The 20,993-nt window shown below is 41.3% G+C and overlaps 1 protein-coding gene across 1 annotated transcript in view; it reads right to left on the bottom strand.

Moving 5' to 3' along the window:
- ENOSF1 (enolase superfamily member 1) overlaps positions 1 to 20,993 on the bottom strand; it is a 63,257-nt gene that overhangs the window by 11,267 nt on the left and 30,997 nt on the right. Inside the window, 5 exon segments of the mRNA XM_040354037.1 lie at positions 4,397 to 4,496; positions 13,503 to 13,632; positions 15,359 to 15,400; positions 18,067 to 18,201; positions 20,073 to 20,160. Of these exon segments, the coding sequence (XP_040209971.1) occupies positions 4,397 to 4,496; positions 13,503 to 13,632; positions 15,359 to 15,400; positions 18,067 to 18,201; positions 20,073 to 20,160 (495 nt within the window).

Below are 20,993 nucleotides of genomic sequence, written 5' to 3'. Positions count from 1 at the left end.
CGGACTCTGATGTAAGGGGAGCCTCTGTGCGGACTCTTGTGATCTTAAAAACTCTTAGACTGTTTTCCTTGATCCATCACTTTTCCACGCTCTATGGGCCACTTGACTGGACTTGCCCCCCAGGCCTAAGGCTGCCAGCCCTCCCCTGGGTCAATACACCCATTGTGCCTTATAATCAGTATTGGGGACATCCTTTTGTTACAGTTAAAGGAAAAATACATTAATTCATAATTTCCTTGGATAAGTCACAGTTTAGCTCATTCTTATTGTCTTTTACATCTTGGATTACTATTTACTTTACTACAAATAACGCGGGCTAGCTGAAGATATCTGGAACTAAAGGAACAATTCTTTTTCCCTCTCTTTTTGCACACAACTTCCTCCACTCAGTTGCATACATTGCATTGAACTATTATCTATGGTATTTTATTTGGGTTTATACTGTTGATATTTTACAGTTTTCTGGTCTGTGTGTTGGGTATTTACTCCCCTGTACACCTGTCCACATAGGTCTTGTAGTGGGTCAATGTTAAAGGGATTGTAAAGGTTTGTCTTTTATTTTCTAAATTGGTTCCTTTAGGCTAGTGCATTGTTGGTTCACTTACCTTTTCCTTCCATTTCCCTTCTAAATGTTTTTTTTCTTTGTTTTAATTTCTCACTTCCTGTTTCTCCTCAGTAAGCTTTCCACCACCATCTGAACGGTGGAAAGTCATTTCGAACAGCTTACTGAACAGCTTACTGAGGAGGAACAGGAAGCGAGAAATTCAGACAAAGAAAAAAAAACATTTAGAAGGGAAATTGAAGGAAAAGGTAAGTGAACCAACAATGCACTAGCTTAAAGGAACCTATTTAGAAAATGAAAAACTAACCTTTACAACCCCTTTAAGTATTCATGCATAATAATATATGGGGCATATTCATTGATAAAGTAAGCTGAGTTACTTATGCAGTTTTCTGTGTTTTTTTTCATCTCAGTAAACATATCTGATTTGCTTCATTGATATTGTGTGAGTCTCTATTTACTATCACAGATGTGACAGGATGGAACCCAAAGGCCCCGTACACACGAGAGGATCGATCCGCTGAAATTTATCCGCGGACTGGTTTCAGCGGATAGATGGTGTGTACAACCCAGCGGATATTTATCCACGGATTTTTTTCGGCCCGATGGATTTCCAGCGGATAAAAATTTCTTAGCATGCTAAGAAATCTATCCGCTGGAATCCAGTCCAGCGGATTGATCCGCTGGTCTGTACAGACACAGCGGATCAATCCGTCCGATTACATCCCTCGCATGCGTCATAATGATTCGACGCATGCGTGGAATTCCTTATATTACAGCGTCGCACACGTCGCCGCGTCATCATCGCGGCGACGGCGCGACACGTCACCGCGGAGGGAATTCCGCGGGGATTTTGATCTAATGGTTAGTACAACCATGAGATCAAAATCCTCCAGACCGTTTCCGCGGATCGATCCTCTCGTGTGTACTAGGCCAAAGTGTCAGAGGTAAGAGAGGATTTGCAGAGTCAAGGTAACCAATGGGGTATAGAGTCTATTAGCAGCCCTTACATGGGGTACCGCTACATACCATTTATATATATATCCCTGAAGTCGCTGCCAAAGTTCTGTTGTTGAAGTCAAGTGGGCATCCCATAACCTCCTATCCAAGTTATTAACCCTCAATAAACCACAACAAAAAAACAAAGTCATGGGCTGTTCTCTGTCTCTGGAGTGCCTGTGAAAATTTGGTTTGCCTGGCTGTGCAGAGTGGGGGATCCCAGTTAATCTGCGGCTCCTTAGCGTGTGCGCTACATTTATTTTTTACTATATAAAAGGAAAAAAAAACAAAAAATTTTGAAAGAAAACCCGTTTCCTTTAGTTTCTGCTATAAAGCTTTAAAAATAATATTTCTTTGTAAATTTAGGGGAAAATGTAATCTACATTTCTTTGGTAAAAACAAAAGTGTATATTATTTTGCCAGTGTGAAAGTCATATAAACTAGGGTATTCTGTATATTTTAAATAATCAACCCCGATGTTGACTGCTTAAATCATTTTTTAATGTCCTAAAATGCCAGAACAGTATAAGCACCCCCAAAATGACCCATTTCTTTTGAAAGACACTGTAATGTACAGTATTTAATAAGAACCATGGTGAGTTTTTAGACTTTTCTTTTTTTATTCAAACTGACAGCGCATATGGAGGTATGGGCTAAAAGCTGTAGGGCTTGTCTGCAGAAGTCTGACATTGCACCCCTAGCAGCACCCCCTAACATTGCTAGAATGTTTTTGTGTTATAGGTCAATTTTCAGGGTTGGGTGATTGACTCAGGTAGGCTGGATGACTCGGCAGCAGATTCTCTCTTAGCTCATCCCTGCTTGCTAGAAACTTGGAGAAGGTTCCAGAAGCAGGAGGAGATAGCTGGAGTATTCTGAGGGGCCTGACCAATCCCCAACAGAAGGGTTGGCAGGGGGTAGGCCCCCTCAAATACTCAGTATCAGCCCAGCAGGGACAGTGTGGAGTTCGGGTGGAATATAGAGTGTTAGGCTGTCAGGAGAAAGCCGCAGGAGAAGCACAGCTTTGCAAGCATCTGATATGCATATGTGGTGCACAGCATTGTGATAACATGGAAATGATATACACAGAATCACACTGTTTGACCAGATTATGCACTGCAGTAGGTCAAACATGGATGTTTTGGTAGATCAGTGTTTTCATATTTCCCGACCACACAGCTATAGATGGCCATTCTTTGCTTTATGTCTATCAACTTATGTTCCCATGCCTATTGGGTTATGTAGTTTGCTTTTAGCAGATACTCTTCATCGTCAGGCTGTTCTACTTTTTATTTCCTTGATTTTGATTTTTGGAATGTCACTATGTTGCTGGTTAAATAAATTGACCGCTTTCTTTTACAGAATAGGACTGCTGATACCATCTGTAGATAACATAGGGCCAGATTCAGGTAGAATTGCGGCGGCGTAACGTATCGTAGATACGTTACACCGCCGCAAGTTTTCATCGCAAGTGCCTGATTCACAGAGCACTTGCAATGAAAACCTACGCCGGCGGCCTCCGGCGTAAGCCCGCGTAATTCAAAGGGGCGTGTGCCATTTAAATTAGGCGCGCTCCCGTGCCGGACCTACTGCATATGCTCCCTTTTGAATTACCCGCCGTGCTTTGAGCGAAGTGACATCATTTTTTCAAACGGCGACGCGCGTAGCGTAATTCTGTATTCCCGGACGGCTTACGCAAACGACGTGAATTTTTAAATTTCGACGCGGGAACGACGGCCATACTTTATACAGCAATATGTTTGCTGTGTAAAGTTAAGGCACCAAAAACGACGACTAACTTTGCGACGGGAAACTAGACTAGCGGCGACATAGCGAAAATCCGTTGTGGATCGCCGTAACTCCTAATTTGCATACCCGACGCTGGTTTACGACGCAAACTCCCCCCAGCGGCGGCCGCGGTACTGCATCCTAAGATCCGACAGTGTAAAACAATTACACCTGTCGGATCTTAGGGATATCTATGCGTAACTGATTCTATGAATCAGTCGCATAGATACTCTGAGAGATACGACGGAGTATCTGAGATACTCCGTCGTATCTCCGCTCTGAATCTGGCCCATAGTGCCTATTTGGCGTGGATCTATTCCACATAGCCAGTTCCCCTGTAGATGCTATGCTGTATGCCAGTGTATGATACCACCATCAGAGGAGTAGGATACACTGTATGCCTAAAGGTTCCATTCATAGTATTCATTGGATATTATCCAGCTCTTCAAGTTTATGTTGATATCATATTGTTATTTATCTACAACTACTCAGTTTTTTTAGTTGCTTGATTGGCACCTGTGGATTGCAATGAACTGACTTTCTATCGCTGGATTCAGTGATCCAATTGATGACGTTTGGAAAGTTTTCCTGGAGTTTACTAGTAACTCCATATACAAGTGGTGTCTCTTAATCGGATCAGTGTGCAGAACTACATCTCTGTAATGCAGATGGCAAATATTTAGTTTTGATTATCGATATAATGCATCATCATTGTTAATGTAGGCTTTAATGTAGTTTAAACTTAGTCATACATTTGGATTATGGTCTACTGGGTCAGATTGAGACATTTGTGGCCACAATGTTCTAGCAAAATAGCCCTGCTGCTATGGTATGTCGATGTGGTTTGTTTTAGGGTCTCTGCCTAACACTGTGTGTGTGTATATTTGTTTTAGACTATGGATCAATAAATAGGTGATTTTACTCTGACCACTTTGTGAGTGTCAATGTAAGAGCCTTGGTCCAAGTCCTATATGACTGTTCCCTTGCTATCATTTCGTTATAGCTCTGCATTATTTAGTAAAGATAGAACATAACATTAAATTAACCAACCTGTTTTCTAGGCTTCTCGACACTGAAATGTAGTCGAATATAATCAAATGCTGTACCAGTTCACAAAGACCGACTCCACCGGCATGAGGGCAAACAGGGACTGAAAGAAAGCACAATTGATTTTGAATGTATTTAGATGACATCAGTATCATTACACTCAGTAGTATTGTAGTTATACTTTATTCTGCGGTTTAACACACATGATACTTTATTCTGCGGTTTAACACACACATGATACTTCAGACACAAAATAAATATTATCCTCACATCTGATTAGCAATAATTCTATATATACAGATCTAATCTACTACCAGAATTGCCTAAAATTACTTTAATATCTTTATTACAATGTATTAACATGTATTTTTTGTACTACAAGAAATTGCTTTATAACTCTCATGCCGCTTACACACGATCGGAATTTCAGATGAAAAAAGTCAGATGGACTTTTTTTCATCAGAAATTCCGATCATGTGTGGGCCCCATCGGACTTCTTTCCGTTGGTGTTTAGAAATAGAACATGTTTTATTTTTTGCCAATGGAAAAAAACACAATAGGAAATTCCTATCGTCTGTGTGCAACTCCGACGGAGAAAAACCAACACATGCTCAGAATCAAGTCGACGCATGCTCGGAAGCATTGAACTTCATTTTTCTCGGCTCGTCATAATGTTTTACGTCACCGCGTTTTGGACGGTTGGAATTTAGTCTGACAGTGTGTATGCAAGACTGATGTATGTCAGCTTTATCGGAATTCCGACGAAAATTCCATTGGATTTTATTCCATCGGAAATTCCGATCGTGTGTACGCGGCATTATCGTTTTTAACAATTGTTGTTTCCCGATGATCTTTCAATAAAAACCTTTGAACGAGAAATAAAGAGCAATTTATACACCGTAAATTGATTATTACCAGATTTATACAAACCGATTTTTAGAGGTCTCTCATTTCTTTTGTCTACTGGGAAAAGTGATACATTAAAGGCTTTATAGTTTTCAGGAATATCTTACATTTATTCAAACCTTTCAGTCACTCCAAATATAGCAGGAATATTCTTTTCAATCTACAGCAACCAATAAAACTTTTGAGGTAGAACCATTTATAACTTGTTCGACCAAAGGAGTTATATACCTTATTCAGTGCCCTTGCGGTCTGCAATATATTGGCCGTACCAAGCGAGCTCTGACAGTTAGGTTAAATGAGCACATTGCTAAAATTAGGAGTGGGTTCGACAAACATTCTGTCTCCAGACATTACGATCTAAAACACAATAGAGATCCCTCTAACACTTTGTTTGTCGGGATTGACAAATATCGTCCGCACTGGAGGGGGAGTAACCTTGTCCGTGAAATATCTAGGCAGGAAATGGTGTGGATCCATAGAGTTAAAACATACACGCCATATGGGCTGAATATCGACACAGATATTAACGCCTTTATTAATAACTCCTAGACTTACCCCTTAAATTTTATTTAATGTCACCATGTGTTGTCTGGGCAACACGGTTTTTAAAACAATGCTTTCTATTTTAGACGTTTTATAATCATGGGGTTTGTTGCCCTTAACATCTATGAGGATCTTTTTATCTGTTAGTCATTATAACAGACTTTATATATAGGCCCTGAGTTTCATCTTGTTGCTTCTTTAGATTATGTCAGATACTAATTTTTGATACCATGAATCGTGAAGGCCATACACTGGAGATTCCTTTAATGTTGTTCTTACAGATTATGTTAGACAACATTTTTTTATCATTAAACAGTTAAAATGCTTTATACAGGTCTGGTATCGTGTACTGTGGTACATTGGGCTTCAGCCTTTTGACTATTGGCCTGTTATAGAGACTCAATTTTTAAACCCAGTAATACAGATAATGCTATATATACAGGTCCGGGATCATGCACTGTGGTACATTGGGCTTTGGCCTTTTGAATATTGGCCTGTTATAGATCTTCATTTTTAAACCTAGTAATATAGATAATATCTATTTTTTAATTCCATTTTTTATAGAGGTTGTTCTTGTTTCAATTTCAAATTATCATATATGCAGCTTTCGTTTATTATGATCAATGACATTGGATTGCACTGCAGCGATTTGTTGATCGGCTCTACTCCACCCCTAGAGGGTTAATCCAGCTTCGGTTTAGTGGAGCCACATAATTGGTACCTTTCGACCAATCGAAGCCTGTGCTGGCGTTCAGTGCAATCCATTTCGAGGCTTGACCCGCATTCTTACCCAGAATGCTCGGGTCTAGCCTGCACTGACACGCAGGGGGCTTCTGGTTGGTCACGGCCCGTTGCCGATGACGCGTCACGTGACCGAAGGAGAACACGTGACGCGGAAGTACCCTCTGCGTCCCAGGGGCGGCTTTATGGTTTATGTTTCCCGCAGTAGCTTCGTTTTGCTCTGCGGGAACATTATGTTTTATATACAGTGCCATTGTGCGTTTTTGACACTATCGCCGTGTGTTGGCGATTTTCGCTATCCGTCCTGTCAGCGCATGCGCACTGCCTATTGGTTCTAATCAGGATGAGGCTTGGTTTGATCCAAGCACGCGAACGCGCGGCTGATGACGTCATACACCTACATATGGCTTTTTGTTACTTAAGGGGGGTGATCCGGTGTGTTGCCCGTGCCCCAGATGAAGCGAATTTTCGCGAAACCAGGTCGGGCGGAACGTGTATTCACAGCGGTATCACCCCCCGTTGACTGCACCTATTCCACACCATTGATGGGTTGTCTGGTCTGCTTCCGGCCGGAGCTCCAGCTTGACAAGCCTTTCAAAACTACTATTTTGTAAGTGTGTTTTTGTCTTTATTTTTAATAAATATTTTATACGGTTTTACACTATTGCGGCTTCCTATGTGTCTTTCATGTGGTACGGTTACCGAGTTTTCCACTACGGGAATGTTACAGTGATCGACTTCTGGATATGCCTATACAGACTCTATATCCTCTACATTATTAAACCACACGCTACCTGGGGTCCTCTTTTAACTAAGAGACCACTGGGAATCTGGATCTTCTGTCTTCAAAGGACTTTGGACATTTTATTTTTCCATATGCACAATTCTACTATTTATGGATATTTATTAGTTTTATTTGTTTTTTGGATGATAATTTTTCACTTCACTTAAGTGTAGCGCATCTTGTTTTTTCCTTTTATGTTATCACTGTTTTATGTATGCAGTAAGGTGCAGCTCCACTCAATCACATATGAGCATCATTTCAGTAGCATTGGTTTGTCTATTGTTTAATATATTAGCGCGGTTGCTCTCTCTGTTTTTCCATATTACTTATGTCTTTATGGAGAAACATAAGCAAACTCTTTAACCACTTGACCACTGGGCCTATTTTGGCACTTCTCTACTTCATGTAAAAATCAAAAAATGTTTGCTAGAAAATTAATCAGAACCCCCAAACATTATATATTTTTTTTAGCAGACACCCTAGGGAGTAAAATGGCTGTCATTGCACGGTATTTGCGCAATAATATTTTAAATGCCTTTTTTTGTTTCATGAATTAAAAAATAACAAAACAGTAAAGTTAGCCCAATTGTTTTGTATAATGTGAAAGATGATGTTACGCTGAGTAGATAGATACCCAACATGCCACGCTTTAAAATTGCGCACACTCATGGAATGGCGCCAAACTTCAGTACTTAAAAATCTTCATAGACGACACTTTAAATTATTTTACAGGTTACTATTTTCGAGTTGCAGAGGAGGTCTAGTGCTAGAATTGTTGCACACGCTGTAACCCACGCGACGATACCTCACATGTGGGGTTTGAACGGCGTTTACATATATGGGCTGGACTTGCATGTGTGTTAGCTTCTGAGCGCGAGTTACCGGGGACAGGGCATTTAAAAAAAAAAATATTTTTTTATTTTATTTTTATTTTACTTCATTTTTTTTATCACGTTTATTCCTATTACAAGGAATGTAAACATCCCTTGTAATAGGAATCACTGTGACAGGTCCTCTTTATGGAGAGATGTGGTGTCAATAAGACCCCACATCTCTCCTTCAGGCTTACAAGCATGAGATCGTGAAAAAAAAATTCACCGATCTCATGCCGACAGCCGCGATTGCGGCTTTGTTTACTTCCGGATATCGGGCGTCACGTCATAACGTAGCGCCCGGACCTCCGACGGTCATAGAGATGACTGGTGATCATCTGGTCACCAGTCATCTCTATGATTCCCAGCCAGCGCCGGCCGATTCGCTCTACGGGCCCCCGATGGCATGGGAGAGCCCGGAGAAGCACCGGATGGCGGCAGGAGGGGGGATGTCCCCTCCCGCTGCCTATAAGAATGATCAAGCGGCAGAACTGCCGCTTTGATCATTCTTATCGTGCAGAGAATCGGTGGCTGAAGACGGTGATATCTGAATGATGCCTGTAGCTGCAGGCATCATTCAGATATCACCGCACAAAGTCGAGGATGTCCATGGACGTCCTCGGTTGTCAAGTGATTAATTGCCTTAAGTTGAACTCCAAGCAAATAGCCAAGTACGTAATTGAAATACATGTTTATGACTTGCTTCTACTGCCAAAATACTTGTAATTATGTGACTTGTGATACAGGCACTTCTTCCAGCCATCCCAGTCAGGTCAGTGGCCTCACATTTCTCCATTAAAGTGGCTCAACACTAAAGTAGCAGTACACTGATGGGGTCATTCTTGTGTTCTACAGAGCTTCACTACCTCAATCTACAGGTATTTGTTCATCTCCTACTCTGGCTTCCTGTAGGCAATGGTGAAAACTCGCCACTTCAGGGAAGCCTATGCTGCCTCGGCCCGGGAACAGAATATTTACTTTTTCCATCAACTCATTCCCACATAGTTATTACCTTTTGAATCACTTGCCCCTCGATTTTATATTGTAAGCTCTCATGGGCAGAACCTTTGCAACCTTCTTGTATTGTACCTGTTGGCACTATATAAATCCTGTATTATTATAATAATAATAATCACAGCATGTTCGGAATTCACTTTACACAGAGCACTTTACAAAGCAACAGAACCTTTACTGGTTAGAGTTCACCACCTCTCCGTTTGAGTGTTATGGTGCAGGAGATTACAGGAGGACAATATCAACTGAGAATTCGGGTACTCAGACAGCCTGAACTAGGAAACATTAATGCATTTCATTGTGCATGTAACTGTGTTATGGCTTTTAATTATCTTTCCGGAGCTCCGTTAAAGGGGACAGAAGGCAGCAGCCCCTTCACTATAACAATATCAAATAAAAGCATGTTTTCCCCATGTCTATGGTTGTAGAATGCAAGGTAATCAGAAAACAATTGTTACAGAGTCTTTGTTTCTGCTCTGAAGGACTAACGATTTGTTAGATAATTTTTTGTGTAGGACTTATCCTGGATGGGAGTGACTTTTTAATTACTGATCAGCTAATGCACTTGCAGGGCTCTAATGACTTTCTTTAGAAGTGATCAACCCTTTGGGAGCATATCACCAAAAGTGAAATTTTTGTTGCAGAGGATGCATATAATCTGACTTGCATCTTTTTGCAGACTTATCAAAAAATCAGCGAGCCAATAACATGAGCAGGAAATGACATCTCTGGGAGGGGTGTCCATGCACAAACTGTGTACGGAATGCCTCAAGGTTGCCACATTGCATTGAGTTTTACAGAAAATTAACGTACTGCAGATTAAATACAAAAGGTCATTTTTAATACCATTAACCACTTGCTGACGGCCGTACGACTTTGTACGGCCTCAGCGCGGCTCCCAATCTCTAACAGGCCGTCTTTTTACGGCCTCCCCTTTTCGCGTTCCCCGCGCGCGCTCCCGAGCGCGCAGCGGGGAACTGCTGTGCTGGCCGTGTCCCTTGGACACAGCCAGTCACAGATCGCCGTGAACGGCCAATCGGAGCGGCCGTTTCCTAGGCGATCTGTGCGGCCAATGAGAGATGATCTCATATGTTTACATATGAGATCATCTCTCATTCCCGGCTCTCGCAGACAGCGGTGCTGTCAGGGGAGAGAGGAGACGGATCTGTGTCTCTTGTACATAGAGACACAGATCGGTCACCCCCCCCAGTCACCCCCCCCTCCCCCACAGTTAGAACACTAATTAGGGTACACATTTAACCCCTTCCTCACCCCCTAGTGTTAACCCCTTCCCTGCCAGTCACATTTATACAGTAATTAGTGCATATTTATAGCACTGATTGCAGTATAAATGTGAATGGCGCCAAAAATGTGTCAAAAGTGTCCGATGTGTCCGCCATAACGTCGCAGTCCCAATAAAAATCGCAGATCGCCGCCATTTCTAGTAAAAAAAAAGCATTTATACAGTAATTAGTGCATATTTATAGCACTGATTGCAGTATAAATGTGAATGGCGCCAAAAATGTGTCAAAAGTGTCCGATGTGTCCGCCATAACGTTGCAGTCCCAATAAAAATCGCAGATCGCCGCCATTTCTAGTAACAAAAAAAATGTATACAGTAATTAGTGCATATTTATAGCACTGATTGCAGTATAAATGTGAATGGCGCCAAAAATGTGTCAAAAGTGTCCGATGTGTCCGCCATAACGTCGCAGTCCCAATAAAAATCGCAGATCGCCGCCATTTCTAGTAAAAAAAAAAAAAAAAAATAATAATTCTGTCCCTTATTTTGTAGGCGCTATAACTTTTGCGCAAACCAGTCGCTTATTGCGATTTTTTTTTTTTTTTTACTAAAAATATGTAGAATACGTATCGTCCTAGACTGAGGATAAAAAAAAAACGTAAAAAAAAAAAATTTAGCTATTTATTATAGCAACAAAGTAAAAATATTTTATTTTTTTTCAAAATTGTCGCTCTATTTTTGTTTATAGCGCAAAAAATAAAAACCGCAGAGGTGATCAAATACCACCAAAAGAAAGCTCTATTTGTGGGGAAAAAAGGACGTTAATTTTGTTTGGGAGCCACGTCGCACGACCGCGCAATTGTCAGTTAAAGCGACGCAGTGCCGAATCGCAAAAAGTCCTCTGGTCAGGAAGGGGTTTAAGTGCCCAGTAAGGAAGTGGTTAAAGTACAATATGGCTTGTATATATACAGTCATTGCCAAAAATATTGGAATCCCTGCATTTCTGTCAGATAATACCCAGAAAATTGTTGCAATTACGTTTAGGCATTCTCATGTTTATTTCTTTTGTTTATATTGTTATGACACAAAAAAAGTAGAGAAACAAAAAGCCAAATCTGAGACATTCCATGCAAATATCCAAAAATGAACTGGACAAAATTATTGGCACCTTCACAAAATTGTAAGAAATAATTGTATTTGAAGTTTGTGATACCCCTGTAATTTATAATTAAACTCACCTGCAACAGGTGCTGGCAATATAAAAATCAAGCAACTAGTTAAAATGGTAAAAAAATTACTCAACCTTTCTGTTGTGTGTCTCTGTGTGCCACACGGAGCATGGAGAAGAGAAAGAGTGGTGAAGAATTGTCTGAGGATTTGAGAAAAAAATTGTGGAAAAGCATGGACAATCTGAAGGTTACGAGTCGATCTCCAGCGATCTTACTGTTCCTGTGTCCACTGTGCACAACATTGTCAAGAAGTTTACAGCACATGGCACTGTGCTAATCTCCCTGGACTTGGACAAAAGAGAAAAATGCAAAAACATAAAAGGCAACTTATTACAGTAACCAGGGGTCGGACTTTTAAGGCATGGAAACAATGGAGAGGTACATGTCAAAAAATAATATTTATTAGAAAAAGTACATAGTAAATCACAGTGTTCAAGAATTTAAAATAAATCATATAAAATGAAATAGTTTGTACAATGAACCCTTGCTGACACACAGGGGTTCATTGTACAAACTATTTCATTTTATATGATTTATTACAATTTTTGAACACTGTGATTTACTATGTACTTTTTCTAATAAATATTATTTTTTGACATGTACCTCTCCATTGTTTCCATGCCTTAAAAGTCAGACCCCTGGTTCCTGTAATAAGTTACCTTATATGTTTTTGCTTCAACTTACGGATGTGGCATTGTGAGTGCTTCCTTCTTCATTTTTAACAATATGATCAAAGACTGCAAGAAAGGATTGTTCAAATGGTGGATAAAAAACCTTGATCAACTTCCAGACAAATTGAAGTTGACCTTCAGGCACAGGGTACAACTGTGTCAGCTCGCACTATGCATCGCCATCTGAATGAAAAGGGACGCTATGGTAGGAGACCCAGGAGGACCCTACTGCTGACACAGAAACATAAAACAAGCCAGATTGGAGTTTTTGCCAAAACTTACCTGAGGAAGCCAAAATCCTTTTGGGAATGTGCTGTGGACAGATGAAACCAAATTACAGCTTTTTGGTGAAGACCATCATTTCACTGTTTTCAGAAAAATAAATGAGGCCTTTAAAGAAAAGAATGCAGTCCCTACAGTCAAACATGGATTCATTGAATGTTTTGGGGTTGCTTTGCTGCTTCAGGCACTGGATGTCTTGACTATGTGCATGGCATTATGAAATCTGAAGACTACCAAAGAATTCTGTGATGCAACGTAGGGCTTAGTGTCAGAAAGTTGGGTCTTCGTCAGAGGTAATGTGTCTTACAGCAGGGCAATGGCCCAAAACACACATCAAAAAGCACCCAGAAATGGTTTAAGACATAGTGCTGGAGAGTACTTCACTGGCCAGCAATGAGACCAGATCAAAATCTAATAAAGCACCTGTGGAGAGATCTCAAAACAGCAGTTGGGAAAAGGATCTGAGAGACCTGGAGAAGTTGGCGAAAGAAGAGTGGTTAAAAATTCCAGTTTTCTGGCCGAAGTGGTGCATTATCTGACAGAAATGCAGGGGTGCCAATATTTTTGGCAATGACTATATATATATATATATATATATATATTTCATTTGTGATATTTTCCAGTGCAGTTACCCCATTAATTTGTGGGAGGTAAGAATGACAGCAGACAGGTCAGTTATGCTGAACAGACATAGAACACAAAGATACATCCTAACCATTGCAGAAAATAAAAGCATACTTTTGTACTTTAAGGCTAACATAAAAGCTAACATTTGTGATGGTCTCAACAGTTGTCTGGTTTCTGGAATGTATATATAGGCTTACTATTGTATTTATTTGCCATGAGAAGAACAGAGAGGTTTTCATTCACACTTCCCAATCTGCAGCTGTCAATCTGAAGATACTGGAGAGCACGAGCTTGTAGAAATTGTTTAAACATTACTCTGTTCTGACACTACAGACCGAAGAAAAAAAAAAAGAGTTTAGCCATAATGTACATAAAGATTCAATAGGAAGAACACACATACAGCAACGAAAGGGTAGATTAGAAATAAATAGATAGTTAAACATTCTTGGAGCCTGTAATAGTTAGCATTTATGGAAACTATAGTGTAAATTTATTGAGCACAATTACAGTTATGATGATAACAGTACTTTAAAATATATTGTTGTATCCAAGCTTTACATGCCTGCCTATCTTTATTTTTATATTCCATGTAGAGATTTGTTGCCACTAGAGGCAGTATAGATAATAACCTCTGTTACTCGCCACTAGAGGCAGTATAGATAATAACCTCTTTTACTCTTCCTAACAACTGTTGAGGTAAGATAAGACACACAATATTTTCATAGGCCTAGATTCACGTAGGGCGTCGTAAGTGTGGGCGGGCGTAGCGTATCGTATTTACGATACGCCGCCGCAACTTAGAGAGGCAAGTGCTGTATTCACAAAGCACTTGCGTCCTAATTTACGGCGGCGTAGCGTAAATGTGTCGGCGTAAGCGAGCCTAATTCAAATTGTGAAGAGGTGGGTGTGTTTTATGCTAAAAATAGTGGTGCTCTACCGCCAACGCCCCAGTGTGAAAGCAGCTTAAAGTGTAAGTTCACCTTTACAGAAAAATCTGTAAGGTGAACTTACACAGTTCTCCCTCCACTGACCTGGACTGCCGCAATCTCCGGCTCCTGGGGCTTAGAAAACCTCTCTCCATTCTCGCGTCATAGCTGACAGGACGGGCTATGCGGCTGCTTATTGGTTGTGCCGCCCTTGTGATGGCGCTGACCAATTAGAATGCTCCAAAACATTTTGGACATTCAGTACATTCAGGATTTCTAAGCCCCGGACTCCTGGTGCGGATATACCCGAGCTTAGTACCAGAGATTGCAGTGGTCCAGGTTGGCGGGATCGGGAGGGGGGGGTGAGGAGGGGGACCTGTGTAAGTTCACCTCACAAAGTTTTCTGTAAAGGTGAACTTACCCTTTAAAGAGGAAGTAAACCCTGATGGGTTTTACTTCCTCTTTGTTTCTCTGCAAAGGTAAAGCATAATGGGCTACTATGCAGCCCAGTATGTGTCACTTACCTGAAACCGAAGCCTGCGATGTCCCCAATTTCCTCACTGGTTGGAAGCGTCCATTCTTCACCCCTCTTCCTTCCAGGGCCGCGAACTCCGGCTCTGTGATTGGCTGGAGTCGCCAGTCACGGGATGGCCCCAGCTTGAAACGGCACAGCGTGCCTTTTCTAGAGTGTACATGCGCCGAATACACCGGGGCATGTGCGGAAGACATCGTCGTACGAGGAAATTGTAAATATCTCCTAAACCGTGTATGTTTAGGACATATATCCAGCACACTTTAACCCCTTTGTTACCCAAATTTGTACAAGCTTACATATGCAAGTCAATTTTAGCAGTTACTGTAACTTTACTAATTCTTTGATTAATTTATCATTTTGAAATTCAGTCTGAGAACTAGGAAAATGCACTGGTGCACATTCCAAGTTCTCTGCTGCAGGTATAATAAGCGTTCTCACAGTCCTGTGCATTGCATTAGAAAACACACTTGCCAAAGCTGGGATCTTTCATTACTTTGATCTCAATCTTCAATGTACTAGTGTATTGAAATCAGTCACTTGGCCATCCCTTGAATGTGCAATATAGACATATGAATAAACACTAAAGACTTACTTGCTCTCCTGTGGCAACTCCGATTCCGTATGGAGCTAAAGCCTAATTAAGAAATAACACCATTATGAAATATGTTAATTTACTTTTGTTCACTTTCTTAAAAATAATAAAGATTATTGAAAAAGGAAATATGTTCATTTACTGTATGTATTTTAATCAGCTAAGTATTATTTTACAGTGTGTTTATATATTAGGTAAAGATTCTAATTTTGATATTTTAACATAGAGTAGATATTTGGCAAGGATGTCATTTTAAGCCTAAAGTGGCTGTAAACCCTTACAAATACCCAGTGAAGTGACTGGTCTCAGGTGATATACAGAGATGAAACAAATCCTCCTACATAGGTTGTACCTGTTTATCTGCTGCCATCTTTTCTGTATTTTTTTCTAAAAACACACATAAGGGTAAGGAAAACACCCTGCTCTACACAGGCTGACTGGCTTAGGCTGGGTTCACACCAGCTGCGGCTGTGGCTCACAGCAGGGGTCCGATGCATCCCTGTACACCAGGGGTAGGCAACTTTTGAGAGATAGAGATCTTCTTGAAAAACACTAATGAAGTCAAAGATCCCCCCCCCCCCCCCCTCAAAAACAGACAGTAAGCCCGACCTTTTTTTTTTCTGATAAAATATTTTTACTCAGAATTAAAATAAAATAAGTATTACAAGAGTGCAGGGTTCACCAGTGCATTACGCTCAGAATGCAGTAATCATGAGTGTATTACGCTCAGAATGCAGAGTTAAGGAGTGCGTTGCGCTCGGAATGCAGGGTTGAGTGCGTTGCGCTCAGAATGCAGGGTTTAGGAGTGCGTTGCGCTCAGAATGCAAGGATCAGGAGTGCGTTTTACGCTCAGAATGCAGGGATCAGGAGTGCGTTTTATGCTCAGAATGCAAGGATCAGGAGTGCGTTTTACACTCAGAAGTGTGTTGCGCTCAGAATTCAGGTTTAAGAAGTGTATTAGGCTCAGAATGCAGGGTTCAGGTCTGTGCGGGATGATGTGAGGGGTGGTAGAGGACACTGCTATGGGGGTGGCTTTGGATTCAGGCTATTGCATACTATAGAGAGAATTGTTAATTTTCCATGTCTGAGGTTTACAACCACTTTAAATGTCAGGAAATCTCAATGTGCTATGAGAAATTCCACAAAGGGCTATGTAATCTTAAACATCTCCAGTGACCAATCAAACTGAAATGTTAATTTTAAATTTGATAAAAAATTGAATTCCAGTTCACCTCCCCACATCATCAACCAAACCATGTGAAACTAGCTTTCTTAAAGTCAGTGGGCCAGATCCACATACATGTAGATCGGCGCAGCGTATCAGAGATACACTACGCCGCCGTACCTTACCTGGCGCATTTTCGAATCCTTAGCGATTTCACGCCGTAAGTTACGGCGGCGTAGTGTATTTCTGGGGGCGGATTTAAAATTGGGTGGGTTGGGGGCGGGTTTCATTTAAATGAAGCGCGTCCCCGCGCCGAATGAAATGCATATGCGTCGTCCAGAAATTTCCCATCGTGCTTTGCGTGAAATGACGTCGCAACGACGTCATTTTTTTAACTTAGACGTGAGTTACGTCCATCCCTATTCACGGACGACTTACACAAAAAAAAAACAATTTCAAATTTCGACGCGGGAACGACGGCCATACTTAACATGGCAATTCCATCTATACGCCGCAAAATACCAGCTTTAACTATACGCCGGAAAAAGCAGACTACAGACGACGTTAGAAAATGCGACGGCCGCGCGTACGTTCGTGGATCGTCGTAAATCGCTAATTTGCATACCCGACACGGAAAACGCCACCCAGCGGACGCCGAAGTATTGCATCTTAGATCCGAAGGCGTACGAAGACGTACACCTGTCGGATCTAACCCAGAAGCCGTTGTATCTTGTTTGAGGATTCAAAACAAAGATACGACGCAGGAATTTTGAAATGACGTGGCGTATCAATAGATACACCGGCGTAATTTCTTTGTGGATCTAGCCCAGTATTCCCAGTTACATTTCCACTTCTATTCCAACAGACAAATCAGTGCTTAGGCCTGGTGACAGGACTTCCAAACATCAAACACGACACTGTGTGCCTATTGTTTTTATAGCCAGAAGGGAGGTTTTTTCAGGATTTTGATGAAACTCTAATGCCCTGTACACACGATCGGAATTTCCGATGGAATTTTCCGTCTGTATTTCGTTCAAGCTGTCTTGCATACACACTGCCAGACCAAAACGCGTTGATGTAAAACACTACGACGAGCCGAGAAAAAAACAAAGTTCAATGCTTCCGAGCATGCGTCGACTTGATTCTGAGCATGCATGTTTTTTTTCTCCCGTCGGAGTTCCACAGACGATCGGAATTTCCGATAGGATTTTTTTCTATTGGAAAAAAATAAAACATGTTGTATTTCTAAACTCCGACGGAAAAAAGCCTGATGGGGCCCACACACGGTCAGAATATCCGATGAAAAAATTCCATCTGCCTTTTTTCATCGGAAATTCCGATTGTGTGTACAAGGCATAACAGTAAAAGGGGTGAGGTCATAGCACCTTTCCCTGTACTGCATCCTCAGGCTAGGTTGCTGCACTACACTGAAAATGTATTTTGAAAGTTATATCTTTTTCCCAATGCATAGGTCGCTTTCAATAACTGGTGGGTTGAAACCTATTCATCCAATATTTTTTATTTGAAGAGAAAAAAAATGTACCTTGGAGATTGTTGCATGGCCAAGTATATCATCTGGGGATGTGGGTTCCTCAATCCAGAGAGGTTTGAAAACAGCTAACTCTTTCACCCATGAAATGGATTCATTCACTTCCCACCTCTGGTTTGCATCAAGCATCTAAAAAAAATGTAATGATTCATAATCAGCAGCATCAACTTCGATTTTTGGCATTTCCAGTTATGCAGTGGATTTAGTAGGGTTAAACAAGGAACTAAACTTACAAATTAAATCGCAGGTAGAGTTTTTTGGTAGAAGATATGTTACAACTTTTTTACCCAACTCCTATCAAAATTTGACATGGTGTTCACTGCCTGAGGCACACAGACAGTATAGTATATGCTCCTGGCTTACACCTGGCATCCTGCACATGCAGGAGTTAGATGATTACCAGCCACTCAATGGCCAAAGAGGGAAGATGCCAGACCTGGAAGAAGACAGGGTGAAGAAGGCAGAAGCAGTGTACAGAGCGGTCATTATTGCCGAAGGGCACACTAGGGGGTGAGTCTATCATAATATGCATACTTGGATGTTATAGCAAAAGCTATAGAGCATGCTGCACATTTAGTTTAGCTTTAATACAGCTCATTGCGTTTTTCAACTACTCAATAGCCAATAATTTTTGGTTCATAAGCTAACAACTTTCATATGTGGTCATCACTCATATGATCTAATAAAATTAATTCAAGACTTGACACTATAGTCTTCTAAGAAAGAAACTTTTTATCTCTGACTGTTTCACATAAGACATTATGATGGCAGGAGTGTGGCAGGAGTGTGAGTTTAACGGGGTGTTCCAGCCTTTTTTTAAGTTTATTAAAAGTCAGCAGCTACAAAAAGTGTAGCTGCTGGCTTTTAATAAGCAGACACTTACCTGCTCCACGGTTCCAGCGACGCGCTGGCCGGGGCTCCGCTCCTCGTCTTAATTCCTAGTGTGGGCACCCGGTAGTGACAGCTTTCGGCTTCACGGCCAGGCACCCACTGCGCATGCGTGAGCGGCACTGCGCATGCGCGAGTGGCGCAGCGCCATCTGATTGGACAGGCGCTCGCCTACAGGGAGGGGCTGCGATAAGGCGATTAAGCTAATCGCCTTACCAGCCCCATCGGCGGAAGGAGGAAGTGGGACAGGAAGTCCCACTCCTTCTGACCCCCCCACTCCCCCCCAAAAAAATGACATGCCAAATGTGGCATGTAAGGGGGGAAGGAGTGGATTAAGCGGAAGTTCCATTTTTAGGTGGAACTCCGCTTTAAGAATTCCTCTCTTGTATGACAAGGAGTTCTTAGACCACCAAATTGCCAACAAAAGCGATGCCTGGGTAAACATTGGCGTACGAAGTAGGTAGACTGTGCTCCCAACACACATATTATCAACACTTCATTTTTATTTGTAATTGGAGTGTACTTTTGGGAAGCAGATTAACAATAGCATTTTTTTCTGATTTTATTTGTTGCCTGAAATCTCTATCCAACTGTCCAAAATGCATGCTTGCATTGAGATAAGGGATTTCACTAAATTGAGAAAAAATACAAATAAATAAACGTTGCCCCACTTCCTCTAGGGGCCTATGCAATAGAGACCATTTGAGGTCAGAACACTCACGAGGGATTTCTAATTAAATGAAGCATGTTCTGAGACAAATAGGTAGATTGCCATTGTCGGACTCCTTCTGAGGATGCTAGTTGCCAACTCTATCTGGCTTCACACCTTCTGAGTCAGTGACCTGCAAAAAATATGCAGCCAGAGAAGTCAACACTCCATGCCCTCATGTTTCTTCTTTGTTAGTAAGTCAGAAGTTATTGAAGTGGTATGACAGCCATCTAGACAGCATCTTCAGGAGGAGAAATAAGTAGCCATATACTTGATTGAAAGTCAGTTTTACCTTCAGTAGCAGAAAATTATATACTTCAATGACCAGTTCCAGGCATGCTATAAGGTGGTTTACAATATATGAGCATCATGTAAATGGTTAAAATATATTTTGATTACTCACCAGTTTATTGTCAGGCCCAATCATATCTCTAATAAGTTTACACCTTCTAATATCATCTTGTAAATCTGCCCCTACTTTCACTTTAAATCTAAAAAAAGATAAAATGGATAACAAAGAATTATAAAATTATTGTAGAAGATTTATATCAGTGTTGATGCTACTTCTAAAACCTGCTGGCAACAGAATGAACAGAACCTAATGTTACATATCCAAAAAAAAGGACAACAATATACTCAGAATATATTACTGATATGTTTACCTGTAGGCACTGGTTGTATCTCAACTTAAACAGGAATGGCAAAAACATAACTTAACCGCAACTGGAAGTTCACAGAGATTAAACTAAATTTTTAGTATAGAGTGGAAAGGGTGGGAACTTTTACCTTTTGTACCACCATCCCCTCCCTTTAGAATGTAAGCTTTACAAGCAGGTCACTCCTGTACCTTCTGTATTGAACTGTACTGTAAGGCCGCGTACACACGGTCGTTCCAAACCGATGAGAATGGACCGAGGTTCAGTTTCATTGGTCCAAACCGACAGTGTGTATAGCTCATCGGTCTGTTGTCCTTCGGTCCAAAATTTTAAAACATGCTTCAAAATCGAACCGATGGACCACTGACCCATCGGTCCAAACTGATGGTTAGTACAGAAAAGCATCGGTTCAAAACCCGCGCATGCTCAGAATCAAGTCGACACATGCTTGGAAGCATTGAACTTCGTTTTATTCAGCACGTCTTGTGTTTGACGTCATCGCGTTCTGACCCGATCGGTTTTTGGAACGATGGTGTGTACGCACATCAGACCATCAGGCCACTTCATCGGTGAACCGATGGAAATGGCCCGTCGGACCATTCTCATCGGTTTGGAACGACCGTGTGTACGCGGGCCAATTGTGCTGTCCCCTCCTATACATCGTAAAT

Source organism: Rana temporaria, chromosome 5, assembly GCF_905171775.1.
Source record: "Rana temporaria chromosome 5, aRanTem1.1, whole genome shotgun sequence".
Classification (NCBI taxonomy): Eukaryota; Metazoa; Chordata; class Amphibia; order Anura; family Ranidae; genus Rana; species Rana temporaria.
The sequence above is the reverse complement of the archived record's forward strand: the minus strand, read 5'-3'. Positions and strand labels throughout refer to the sequence as shown.